Source organism: Gracilinanus agilis, chromosome 2 (assembly GCF_016433145.1).
Source record: "Gracilinanus agilis isolate LMUSP501 chromosome 2, AgileGrace, whole genome shotgun sequence".
Lineage (NCBI taxonomy): Eukaryota > Metazoa > Chordata > Mammalia > Didelphimorphia > Didelphidae > Gracilinanus > Gracilinanus agilis.
The window spans coordinates 347,664,529-347,678,737 of NC_058131.1; the positions used below are offsets into that span (position 1 = coordinate 347,664,529).

Below are 14,209 nucleotides of genomic sequence, written 5' to 3' on the forward strand. Positions count from 1 at the left end.
TCCCAGAAAAATAATAAAAACATTTATAATAATAGCACTATTAATAATAATAATAGAGGACATACAAGTTCCCGATGGTTACAAAGTATTTTACAGACATTCCTATCTGATGAAATCCTCACAACAGTCCTATGAGGTGGGCAAAGAAAATGTTGACTACATTTTGCATTTATGAGAAAACTGAGGGTCAAAGAAATGGAGGGATTCATTCACATAATTCCCTGGCAGAACCAGAGCTTAAATGTCCTAAACTACAGATCCCCAGTGATTGTGGAAGGACAATTGACCCCTCCCATACACTTATTCTCTCACTTCTAGCAGAGCTTTCCAAAGCCTGACCCACTCCCCTGAGGGAAGCTTGATGAGAAAGGGTATTTTCTAAGAGAAAAAGAGGCAGGTTTAGATGCCACCTGTCCCTGATGTAGGAAGGGGGCTCTTGGTTACTTCAACGTCATCGATTGTTGGGAGGTAAGGGGAGGGGGAGTAGGGGGCTGTCATAGAGACAACTGGAGTCTTTCACATCCCACCTACCTGAGCAGTGACTCCTACTTTGAATCCCAATGTATTGGTCCTCAATTATTCTAATGGTTCTTGATAGTGAGACTTCATTATTAAGCTTTCTGGCTTCAGTCAGAAGAAATATTACCATTTCCATGGCCCATCATGGGGAGCAAAATGAACACTAGGTTTGGGACCCCACTTATCTACTATCTACTGTCTTTGTGAGCATGGTCAAATTTCTTAAACCTCTCAGGGACTCAGTTTCCTCATCTGTAAAGTGAGGCCTAGATGCTCTTGTAGTTTCCTCATGCTTTAAATGCTATGACCCTACTCTGCTTAGACTGGACACCCCCAGGATTCCCACCATTTATCAGCTCGAGGTCTGTTTTCATGTTGTTGTCCTTGTATACATGCTCATGGTGATATATCTTTCTCAGGGTGGAAACCCCAACTGAAGCATCTGCAGAATTCCTGGAGCCAAGATCTCTCATGGGAGAACAGGGAGTCAGAGGAGGGTCTCTTTTGGATTCGTAGAGCCTCAGTCTCAGCCGGTTTTCTGGGCCGGGGTGAAGAGCCTTGCTTTCATAGCACAGGGGGAGATTAGCTCCACTTTCCCCCTGTGCACAGGAAGATGCCAACGGCCACACTGGAGATGGCGAAGATGCCCATGATGATGCCCAAGATCAGCATTGTGTAGGATCGTGATACCTGGGGCACTATAGAATATGAGGGGATCAGCTCTGAGGCAGAGGAAGAACAGTAGAGCTGGGCATATAGTGTTTAGGAAGTATCTGCTGAATGAGTGAAGGAATGAATGGGCTAGCTATGGCAAGATGGAAGGAAGTCAACCTGGGGAGACCATGGCAAGCTGTTCATCTATACTGGAGGTTTCTGATCTCCATCTCTCTCCTGCCCAGCCCAAAGCTTAGCTGCTGGAGGGGGGTTCCTGACCCAGGGTGACTGGGAGTAGTGGTACCAGAGTGTCTAATTCCTTAGGGACACCCCAATCTGGACTGGGCCTTGTACCCCATCAATCATCCCCATCCAATCACATACCTGATCCTCTGACCCTGTCCACGTGCTGCTTCAGGAAACCTACACATGTTTCCTGTAGGAATTCCAGAAGCTCGAACCTGGTTCGGTTGTAGGTGTTTAGCTGCTTCAGGGTGAAGCCGTACAGCTCTGTGGGGTGGTTCTGGTTCAGGCTTGCTGACCACAGGGCCTTCTCTGGCTGGAAGCTCACAAAGGAGCTCCCATTCAGGGCCACCTCAAAGAAGACATGAGCTTCTTGGCCATCAGGGGGCAACTCACAGCCCAAAGAGCAGCGCAGGGTCAGCGGGACTACAGGGAAGGAACCAAGTTAAGGACCTGTTGTGTCCTAATCTGGAAACAATGGGCTCAGGGGGATTAGTGGGGTAAGGAGAAGCAAGCTAAGGAACTCAATCTACCCAGACAGCTCTCAGCCTCCAGATTAGGTCTGCCCAGCTAAAAGAGGTCCTGGTAGACATCACTTGACTTTGGTGTCTGACTCCTATTCTTCCCCAAGACAGGGTGTCCAAAAAGGCCTGAAGACAACGGGCACCAGATGCCAAGTTCCTTGCCTCTTAGGGGTCCCTATGCCAGCCCCAGGGAGTTTTAGGCATTTGTACCCCCTCCCATCCAAAATCCTGCCCTCCCCATAGAGATCCTCCCTTCCACCACCCCCAACTCACAGGCCACTCCCCGTTCCTTGTTCACCAACTGTACTAAGACCTGGAATTCTTCAAAGTAGTTGAGCAGCTGCTTCTTAGTCTGCTGCCAGTGCTCAGGGGACTCCAGAGGCTTCAGCTGCTGGATGGTGATGTTGTGGCCACCACCTTCCAGAGTGTGAGTGACCAACCCCCCTAGGGAGGCATTGCCCCAGAACTGTACTGAGGATGGGTCTCGGAAGTGCGAGATCTGGAGCATGAGGAAGCTCTGAGAACCTATATTGTCAAAGAGAGGCAAGAGGATGGCCAGATGGACACCAGTATGAGTCCCAAGGGCACAAATGAGGTGAGGACTAGCAGGTGTTTTTGTGCAGGTGTGGGTGGGTCTTCTGGGGATGGGGTTATATGTGTGTGTGTGTATTTGCATGTATGTCTCTGTGTATAAGTGTGACCCAGGAATAATGGTGTGGTGGGAGAGGTGGTGCATCTGTCCCTGCCTGTCTGTTTTTCTTTTGTGTTGTTGTTCAATCGTTTCAATTGTGACTGACTCTTCGTGATCCCATTTGGGGTTTTCTTGGCAAAGATAATGAAATGGTTTTCCCTTTCCTTCTCTGCTCATTTTTTTTTAAACAGATGAGAAACTGAGGCAAACAGGGTTAAGTGACTTGCCCAGGGTCACACAGCTGATAACTATCAGAGGCTGGATTTTAACCCAGGGAGATATAGTCTTCCTGACTCTAGGACCAGAGCTCTATCTACTTTGCAACCTAGCTGCCCCATCTCTGCTGTAGGGCCTATTGAAATTATGACAGCCTCAATCCATCTTACTTCTGCCCAGACCTCCAGGTAACTTCTTGTCGTGCTCCACAACAGACCAAGTTTCTACATAGACCATTATCTCTCCCTCCTCCTCACCAATACTCTAGACTCCATCCCCGAGTCTCCCAGCTCTGACAGCTGAGCTCGTGCCTTATATTGGCAGAGTCCAGGCCCCTGCATCACCAAGCCCCACACCAGGCCATTTCCTGTGTAACTCCCAGCCCCCTGCTTTGCAGCTCCCTTTTATATACTGTCTTTTCCATTGGAATGGAAGCAGAGACTGTTTTGATTGCTTCTATGTGTGTCCCTAGAGATTATCACGGTGGCTGGCACATAATAAGTGCATAATAAATGTTTCATCTTTCTTTCTATCTATGGTATCTTTGGTTTGTCATTTCCATGACCTTTCTTATGATGTGTATATTTTTCTTCTTAGAATTTTTGTAGCTGCAAGTATCATATTTTCTCTGGAAATGTATATAGATTGCTTACTAGAGAATGTATTTGTACATACATACATTTATATGTGGATAGATTATTAATCGAATGGCATAGTGGATATCGAGTCTGCCCTGAAGGCTAGGAAGTCCTGGGTTCAGCATCCCCTCTGACTATACCACTGGCTGTGTGATCTCAGACAATTCACCTAACTTCTTAGTACCCCAGAAAATTCACCAAACTATGAATTGAAGAGCAGGTGCAGACCTGCATAGAGATTTCCTCACTAGAAGTTCTTTACACCAACAAAACTATAGATCCAGTTCAAAATTATGAATAATTGAAGTCTCTGGAGCAACTAGGTGCCTCAGTAGATTGAAAGCCAGGCCTAGAGGCAGGAGGTCCTGCGTTCAAATTTGGCTTTAGATACTTCCTAGCTGTGTGACCTTGGGTCCTAGCCTTCCCTCAGGTTCTTTCCTGTTCTTTCTCCAGTCCCTCCTCAGGGTCACCATGTGTAATCTCCATTGCCCAGCCTTTATTGTTCTTCTGCCTTGGAACCAATATACAGTCTTGATTCTAAGTCAGAAGGTAAGGGTTAAAATAATAATAATAATAATAACAATAATAATAATAATAACAATAATAATAATAATTGAGGCCTCTCCCTCACTCAAGTTGGGATACTCGTGTATTAGAAACTTATTAGGGGGCAGCTGGGTAGCTCAGTGGAGTGAGAGTCAGGCCTAGAGACAGGAGGTCCTAGGTTCAAACCCGGCCTCAGCCACTTCCCAGCTGTGTGACCCTGGGCAAGTCACTTGACCTCCATTGCCCACCCTTACCAATCTTCCACCTATGAGACAATACACCGAAGTACAAGGGTTTAAAAAAAAATCCTAAAAAAAAAAAAAGAAAGAAACTTATTCCCCCACCTATGCCCAGAATCTAAGTTAGCAGTTTATATGCAGAATCAGAAAGCTGGACTATATGCATTCTTTCAAAGGGATATTAATCTCTCACCTGAGAGAACAACCAGAAGCTGCCCTCTTGGCTGTTATCAAGCAATTTAGAGAGAAAACTCCCTGAGAATGCTTATGTCCATGCTAATTGCTTTGTATCCTATTAACTAGCCTGTTTTCATTATTTCTTGCTTTTTTTTTTTAACCTTTACCTTCCACTTTAGAATCAATGTTGTGTATTGGTTCTAAGGCAAAAGAGTGGTAAGGGCTAGGCAATGGGGATTAAGTCACACAGCTAGGAAGCATCTGAAGTCGTATTTGAATTCAGGACCTCCCATCATCTCTAGGCCTGGCTCTCAATCCACTGAGCCACCTAGCTTGCCTCTCACCTAGATAAGATTTTTATACCCTTCTCCCCTTGTTGAGAAAACTCAAGTTAGACAGAGGTGGGCATTCCAATCTTATGTTACTGACCCTTCTACAGCAATCAAAGATCCCAAAACATATATCTAGAAGCAATGCTAACAGTTAACACCTTGCTTTCCCATCAGTCAACACCCAAATCTTTATCTGATCCTCTGTTTTCTCCTGTCCTCCCATATCTCACTCATTCTCTCTCATTCTTTTCTGTCCTTCCCTCATCTTTTTCTCCTCTTGTCCCCATTCTATCTCTTGCCCTCCTTCCTCTCTACAATTCTCCTGGGGTCTTTTCCATCACCCTATGTTTCTCTTTCTTAAAGCCCCTTATGTCTCTTTTGTCTGCCTCATCTCTCCCTCAAATGTCCTATTTGTCTCCCATTTTTTCATCCTCCCCTACATCTTTTTTCCATCTTCCCCATCTCTCTTCTGTCCTTCCTCATTTCTCTATTGGCTTTCCTCCTACTTCTCTGCAGTTCTCCTCATCTCTCACTCTCACTCTCATTCTCTTCTCTCACTCTCATTCTTTTTATCTTTCTCTCATTCTCTTTTCTCTCTCCTCTCTCTGCCTCTCTCTCTCCCTCATTCTCTGTCTCTCTCACTCTTTTTTCATTTTTTCATTCTCTCATTTTCACTCTTATTCTCTCATTCTCTCTCTTATTCTCTCTCTCCCACCCTCTTTCTCTTTCTCTCTCTCCCTTCCCCCATTTCCCTCCTTCTTTCTCTCCTCACATGTCTCTTCTGTCTCCCTTGTCTTTCTTTTTAATGCCCCATAGGTCTGTTCCTTCCCTATCTTTATCTCCCTTTCTCCAACATTTTTCTCCTGCCCTTCCCCATTCCTCTTGATCTCCTCTCTACCTCCCTTCCCAAATCATCTCTTTCCCATCTTTCATGCCAGCTCTCTGCAGTCCTCTTCTCCTCCCTCCCCCCCATCTGCCTTTCCCTAGCCTTCCCTCAGGTTCTTCCCTGTTCTTTCTCCAGTCTCTCTAGTTTCAGAGACTATATCCATCCCTCCCTCCTCCCTGCTTCCTGTCCCCTTTGTGCAATGAGGGGCAGCCCCAGACAAAGACAGATGACTGCACTGAGGGACAGTTTGCATACTCACCCTCCAAGGCTCCTTGGCAGTAGATCACCCAGCTGAAGAGGGACAGAAGGGGCAGCATTTCTCTGGAGTTGGGGGCACACCAGAGCAGAAGAGCTCTCTCCCTGCTCCACTCAGGTGTGCTGGGAGATCCTGTTGCAACTTGCCTGGAGAGCAGAAGAAAGAGAGTGGAAGGGAGGGAAAGAGACTGGCTGTTGGCCAGGGATGGGAGGAGGAAGAGGGTGTGGAGTTTGTGAAGTGTTATTCTAACTCTGCCTCATTTCCTATCCAGGGGCCTGTTCTCCCCACCCAGTGCCCCTCCTGCCCAGGCGTGCTCCCAACCCTCCTCCACCCCTACCTCCAAACCTCTGGGTCTGCCCTGGGGAGTTGAGGGAGTATAGGAGAAAAGCTGGGAATTCTGGGTAGGGCTGAATTCTGGGCGTTGGTTAATGGGAGAGGTAGTAAAAGGGGGAGAGAGACAGACATTCCTACTCCAGGATCCTTGGTGCCATGCCCCCTGAATCATCTCAGCAGAGGTGTGAAGACCACCTCTCTTCCTGGACCACTTCCCCTTTCCTGTGCTGCAGAGACAAGATAGGGGGACTTTCTTGAAGCTGAAATCTGGGGGTCCCAAAGTCCCAGAAGGTTCTCAGCAGCACCAAACATATTCTAAAACTCTCTCCTCCCTCCCAGTCTTGCCCTGCCCCAGTGGTACGATGTGCCCCAAGGAAAATGAAAATGACAGAAATGGGCAGACAGTAGGACTGGGCAGATGAGGGGTTTCTGAGCTTGGTGGATAAAACATATTGAAAGGATGGAGCACGAAGGAGAATGAAAATGTTGAGGTAAAGGATCATGTGGGTGAGATAGGAGGTAGAAGAGGTGTGAGCCGTATGGAGCATAAATAGGGCCTTGGACTGCAAGACTGCAAGGAATCTTAGGTTCTAGCTTCAGATTTATCAGCGATTGAGGCTATGACTGTAAGCATGTTATTTCTCCTCCCTGGGTCTCCTTTACCCCATCTATAAAATGAGGGCACTGACCCAGATGTTCTCCGAATTCCCTTCTAGCTTTTATAATCTGTGTTCTAAAGTTTTTTCTGTTCTATGGTTCCTTTCAGCTCCTAAAATGCATGTTCTAAAGTGTGGTTTGTTTTTTTTTTTTTTTACTCTTGCATCCTTTGTTCTGAGGTCTCTCACTGTTCTGATTTCTAGGATTAAGGAGGCATAATCAGTGGAGTGGAATGGATCAGAGATTGCTTTCATGCATCCAGGTCTCTAGCCTGGAAAAAAACCTAGGAGCTGTTTCCCTGAGGTCTGGGTTCCGGGACAGGGGTTTGGGATCCCGTGTCCCCATTTCAGTAAAGACATAAGAAGGAAACAGTGGTAGCATTTTACACTGTGGGGACCACATGCAGGAGCAAGATAAGGGTGGCAGGAAGTAGAATAGAGTGAATCTGTGCCAACATTAACAGGAGGCCCTGAGAGGTGCGTTCCTGCAAATCCATTGGCTAGAGAGGAGAGGCCCATGGCTGGGGGGAGGGGAGGGAGATGGAGAGGCCAAGATTGTACAGCTGCAGAATCAAGAGGGCCTGAGCTTTGGGAGATTCAGATCAGAGGAAGTGAACAAACCCTCATGTATCTACAGTGATCACGAGGCTACCAGGGATGTCCCAAACTCCTTCCAAGAATGACAATTATAGGACTTTTTTCAGTCATATCCAACTCTTTAAGACCCCATTTGTGGTTTTCTCGGAAAAGATGCTGGAGGGATTTACTATTTCCTTCTCCAGCTCATTTTACAGATGAGGACACTGAGGCAGGCAGGGTTAAGTGATTTGTCCAGGGTCACACAGATGGTAAGTGTCTGAGGTCAGATGTGAACTCAGGGAGGTAAGTCTTCCTGACTCCAGGCCTGACTCTCTATCCACTGAGCCACTTAGCTGCCCGGTTAAAGGACTTATTCCCCGTCCATTTAATTTTGCATCATTTCAAGCCACACAATGGTTTATTCACACCTTCACCTCCACCAGTCAGCATCTACTTTCTCACCTCTGAACTTTTTGTCTACCCTGTTTCCTATGGCTGAAGTCCTCTATCCCACCATCTCGGACTCTGAGCAATAATGGCTAAAATCATAATAATGACTAGCGCTTATAGAAAGCTTTACAAATATCTCACTTGATCCTCCCAATAATCCAGAGAGGTAGGCGCTATCACAACCACCATTTTACAGTTTGCAGACGAAAGTGAAGTCATTTTCCCGGGATCACATAGCTGGTAAGTATCTGAGGACAGATTTGAACTCAGGTCTTCATGACTCCAAGTTCAGCACTCTACCCACTGACTCAATGACACCTCCTCTAGAAAGCCTTCTTTGATTGCTCCTGTTGGTAATAGCCTTACCCCCTCTGTTCTCACAGAGTATTTGTGTTTGTGTCTCTCTAATGAACTTACTTACTGTGAAATACTATGTCTTAGAGCTATCTTTCTTTGTAGATCACCCCCTTCTAGGCTGTAAGCTTCATGAGGGCAGAGATCCTAACTTATTGAAATTTTGCAACTCAGTATTCAACTGCAAGGCTGTCTTCCCACAGTCAGATCATAGAGTCTTAGAATTTAGAACCAAAAGGGGACCCTGGATGTTGAATAAAGGCCATTCTTGAAAGTAATCTTACAAAACTGATTGGAAAAACAAATGCCTCTTTGAAATGTGATGTAGCTCTGCTAAGCAGGCCAGATCCACATATCATCTGGTCAGCACATCCTCTCCCTAATAGGAAAACCTACTTAGAGAAACAAATTAATAATATGAGAATGATTGAAGAATGACCTTCAGGAGTATTGTCCTTAGCCTATGATATATTATCTCCGTTATAAGGTTAGCTCTGATGAGTCACCCGGAAACGAAGTTCTAAGTTTGACTCTTATTAGTTCTGTGACTCTGGGCAAATAAATCACTTTGCCTCTCTGGACTTCAGCTTCTGTATCTGTAAGAGAAGCTGGTTCTAGTTGGGTTATTTAGGTGGGGTGCCATAGAGGACAGACTCTGGAATCAGAGGACTTCTGGTCAAATCCTGGCTTTGTTAACTTACTACTTGTGTGACTGCACCTTCTTGGAAGGCAATTCATCTCTCTGGACTTCATTCTTTCATCCATAAAATGATGGGGTTGAACTAGTGCCCTCTAATGACCTTTTCAGCTCTAAATCTGTGATCTTACCTTGAAGCTTCTATGAAGAAATTGCTTTATAAATGTGAGTTATTATTACTATTATACCTTATTACATGGGGCAACGAAGTGTTACAGTAGATAGTGTCAGTCCTAGAGTCAAGAAGACTCTTCTCCCCGAGTTCAAATCTGGCCTCAGACACTTAGTAGCTACATGGTCCTGGACAAGTCACTTAAACCTGTTTGCCAGTTTCCTCCTCTATAAAATGAGCTGGAGAAGGAAATGGCAAACCACTCCAGTATTCTTGCCAAGAAAACCCCAAATGGGGTCACAAAGAGTCAGATATGACTAAACAATTATACCCTGAATCAGTTCCTTGAAAGTAGGGACTTATTTCCATTTTGTCTTTATTTCCCCAACACCAAGTACTTTATGTTCCTGATCTCACCACTCTCTATCTGGATGGGGTGAAAAAACATCAACAATGTCTTCCTCTTTAGATTTCTTCTTTCTTCCTTCTTTTCTTTTTTTTAATCTTTGCCTTCTGTCTTTGAATCTATGCTAAGCATCCATTCCAAGGTAGAGAAGAGGTAAGGGCTAGGCCAGTGATAGCAAACCTATGACACGTGGCCGCATGCCGAGGATGAAACATTTGCTGTAGTGTAGTGTAGACACTCTGTGCACTATAGATGACAATTCTACCTATATTAATTTACCTATTTTGGTTTATTAAATAATTATATATTACAATTATATATTTTTGTTATTTAAACTATAAATATTGCAAAATTATGGTTTTTTTCTCAAAGTGACACACCACCCGAGTTATGCTTGTTTTTTTGGTGAATTTTGACATACCAAACTCAAAAGGTTGCCCATCACTAGGCAATTATGATTAAGAGATTTGTACAGGGTCACACAGCTAAGAAGAGTATGAAGTCAGATTTGAACCCAGATCCTCCCAACTCCAGGCCTGGTGTTCTATCCACTGAGTCACCTAGCTGCCCCTTATATCTCCTTTTTCTAGAATCCAAGTAGACTATCCTATTGTGCTGTGTGTTACAATTAATCAGATTTCATCTTTTTTTTTTACATTTATTATGTACCTCACTGTTTACCTATACCAATGAAATTGTAGAACCATAAAAATACTGGACTATAACTGTTTTGAGATGGATGTCTCTCAAAGCTAAAGATAAAAGGGAGGCATCCAGGAAAAACATTTCTCTTTAATGTGTTTTGGGGAGTCACCCTGCTTTCTTTGATTGAATTTGTGAGATAGTCAGAACCTAGCCAAACCCAGCAGAAGACAAGGGAGACTGGGTTGAGAAGAAGCAGATGCTATTGGAGAATAAACTCACAGATAAAAGGAAGACAGAGCTGGAAGGGACCATCCAGGTCATCTAGTCCAATTTTATAGTTGGAGAATCTGAGGTCCAGAAAAGTGAAGTGTTTGCCTAAGGTGAGACAGAAAGCAAGTAGCAAATTGAAGATTTGTATCCAGGTCTGACCGACACCAAATCGAGCATTCCTTCCTGGGACCTGGGAGGAGATATTAGTGAAAGTAAATAGGAACCTAGAGAGGGAGACAAAGAGCCAGATCCAAGGCCCATCCAAGTACAGACCAAAGTGACTATGGCAGGCAGGAGACAAATGAAATTGAAATGAAAAAGACAAATGGATAGGAAAAGTAGGCTTAATGAAAAGCTGGGCTTAAGTACATGAAGAGAGGAGACAAGTGGCTCAGCAAGTTGTGGTACATGATTGTAATTTAATACCATTGAGCCATAAGACCACAACCAGACAATCACAAAACAACAACAACAACAACAACAACAACAACAACAACAACAACAACAACAACAACAACAACAACAACAACAACCTGGAAAGACTCATATGAAATGATGCAAAAGTGAAGAATGGCATGCTTCAATTTGCACTTAGACTCTTGACAGTTCCTTCTATGGCAGTGGATAGCCTTTTAAGTCATGAGTCTCTTGAAGTTGTTCTGGATTCTTTTTTTTTTTTTTTCAAATATGCCATTTTTCACTTTATTTCCTTCATCAATTTTTTTTATTTTAAACCTTTAACTTCTGGGCATTGACTCATAGGTGGAAGAGTGGTAAGGGTAGGCAATGGGGGTCAAGTGACTTGCCCAGGGTCACACAGCTGGGAAGTGTCTGAGGTCAGATTTGAACCTAGGACCTCCCATCTCTAGGCCTGGCTCTCAATCCACTGAGCTACCCAGCTGCCCCATGTCCTGGATTCTTTAAAAAAAAATTTTTATTTTATTTTTTCCCCCACATTATTTTATTTTATTTTTTTAGAATATTTTTCCATGATTGATACAGAATGAAAGGAGCAGATCCAGGAAAACATTGTACACAGAGACTGATACACTGTGGTAAAATAAAATGTAATGAACTTCTCTACTAGCAGCAATGCAAGGATCCAGAGCAAGGCTGAGGGACTTATGAGAAAGAAAACTAGCCACATTCAGAGGAAGAACTTTGGGAGGAGAAACACAGAAGAAAAACAATTGCTTGAACCCATGGGTTGATGGGGATATTATTGGGGATGTAGACGCTAAACGATAACACTAGTCCAACTATCAATAATATGGAATTAGGTCTTGATCAATGATACATGTAAAACCCAGTGGAATTGTGTGTCGGCTAAGGGTAGAGTTAGAGGGTTTGGGGGAGAGGAAAAGAACATGAAACATGTAACTATGGGAAAATATTCAAAATTAAAATTAGAAAAAAAAGAATATTTTTCCAAGGTTATATGATTCATGTTGTCTCCTCCCCTCTTCCCTCCCCCCTCCTGGAGCTGACAAGTATTCCACTGATTTATCTATGTCTTATTACTCAAAACCTATTCCCATATTATTCATATTTGTTGAGTAATATCATATTTGTAATAGAGCAATATTTTAAAAAACACAACCCCAAATCATATGCCCATATAACCAAGTGATAAATCATAGGTTTTTCTTCTGTGTTTCTACTCCCATAGTTCTTTCTCTCCAAGTGGATAACATTCTTTTTTCATAAGTTCTATGGAATTGTTCTCGATCATTGCATTGCTATTAATTGCAAAGTCTATTACATTTTTGCTTGTTCCACAATGTTTTACTTTCTGTGTACAATGTTCTGCTGGTTCTGCTCATTTCACTCTGCATCAGTTCATGGAGGTCTTTCCAATTCATATAGAAATCATCCTGTTCATCATTCCTTATAGCACAAAAGTATTCCATCACCATCATATACCACAATTTGTTCCCCAATCAACTCGTTTTCCAATTTTTTGCCACCACAAAAAAGTGTAGCTATAAATATTTTTGTACAAACATTTTTTTATCTCTTTGGGGTACAAACTCAGTAGTGGAATATCTAGATCAAAGGTTGTCTTGAACTCTTGCATTGCTGAGAATAGTTAAGTCATTCACAGTTGATTATTGTACAGTATTGCTGTTTTTATGCACTTTATTTCCTCTGTGAATTTTTCTCTAGTGTAAGTAATATGGGTCTTTTTTCACAACATGATGAACATGGAAATATGTATTGCATGATAATACATGTACAAATGATATCATATTTCCTGCCATCTCTGGGAAAGTGGATAGGTAGGAGGGAAGGAGGGAGAGAACATGAATTGTAAAATATCAGAAAATGATTATTAAAAATTGTATTGAAGTAATATATAGAGAGAGATATTGAAAGAAGAGGCAAGGGATAAAGTAAGCCTATGCACAGTCTCTTTTTTGGATCATAGGAGCTGGAACTACTAGCTCTGGAGTCAAGGTTGTTGTTGAGTCACATCCAACTCTTCTTTGTGACCTACAATATCATGTAAAATGTGAACTCTTGTATCATTGTTTTTCAGTTGTGTCAGACTCTTTGTAATCTCATTTGGGGTTTTCTTGGCAAAGATATAGGGTGGTTTGTCATTTCCTTTTCTAACTCATTTTCTAGACGAGGAAACTGAGGCAAACAAGATCACAGAGCTGGTAAGTGTCTGAGGTCAGATTTGAATTCAGGTCTTTCTGACTCCAGGCCTGGCATTCTATTCATCATCCACTATTCTCCCTAGCTTCCCACTTTTTAGTATTTTTTAAAATTGTCTTGACTTTAGAAAATTATGAAAACTGTTAGTGATGCTTTGTGATTAAACACTTTTAAAATCTGCATCATTCATGTTTTCATAATTTTTTAAAGTCAGACAAGAAAACAAAAATAAATCAAGCCTTGAGGTGTAAACTGAAACCTGAACAAGCTAACTCCAGGATATCCCTATTTATACTTATCACTGGGTTTCACAAATAGCGGGCATGTGATAAACACTGAATGAATGAATTCTAGAGAGTTTGAAGCGCTGATAGAGGCAGTATTTTGTGATGGACAGAATGCTAAAACTGGAGTTAGGATTATCTGGATTTGAAATGTCTTTAATAATTACTAGCTGAGCAAGAAAGTACTTTAACCTCTTTGAGTAAATGTGTTTCCTCATTTTTAAAAGGGGGATAATAATAGTTATAGTACTAACCTCATAGAATTGCTGTAAGCCTATAAAATGTATTGGAATATTTGGAAAATGTTTCCTAATATATATTAAATTGTTAGTTTTTGTTAATAACTATAGCCTTAATACAAAAGGTACCATAGTATAATAGAGAGTTGATCCAGAAGTTGGGAAGACCTGGGTTCAATTCTTGCTTCTGATACCTACTGACTTCTGACCCTGAACAAGTCACTTAACTGGGCTAAAATAGGTTCCCAAATACATTGGTAGAGGGAGTTTCCTCATTTCAAGTTCCCTTTGAATGCGACATCATAGAACTTGTCCAAAAACAAACCAACCCAACCCAATATCCTTTTGAGGAGGCCAGGTCTTATCATTGTTTTGTTTTGCTGTGTTGTGTTTTAAATGCTTACCTTCTTTCCTAGTATCAATTCTAAGTCAGAAGAGTGTAATGGTTAGGCAATGAGGGTTAAGTGACTTGCCTAAGGTCACACAGCTAGAAAGTGTCTGAGGTCACATTTGAAACCAAGTCCTGTAGGCCTGGAATTCAATCCACTGTGCTACCTATCATTCTTTTTTTGGATTTGTTTTCCTTTTTGTAACCCTTACCT

General features: G+C 42.6%; 1 protein-coding gene across 1 annotated transcript in view; it reads right to left on the reverse strand.

The window, feature by feature from the left end:
* Positions 1–14,209, reverse strand: part of PROCR (protein C receptor) — a 25,383-nt gene continuing 11,174 nt past the window's right edge. Inside the window, exons 2-5 of the mRNA XM_044664369.1 lie at positions 5,925–6,067; positions 2,214–2,465; positions 1,558–1,842; positions 1–1,217 (exon numbers count right to left, since the gene is read on the reverse strand). Coding sequence (XP_044520304.1) covers positions 1,102–1,217; positions 1,558–1,842; positions 2,214–2,465; positions 5,925–5,982 — 711 coding nt within the window. The 5' untranslated portion in view covers positions 5,983–6,067 and the 3' untranslated portion in view covers positions 1–1,101. The remainder of the gene's footprint in view (positions 1,218–1,557; positions 1,843–2,213; positions 2,466–5,924; positions 6,068–14,209) is intronic.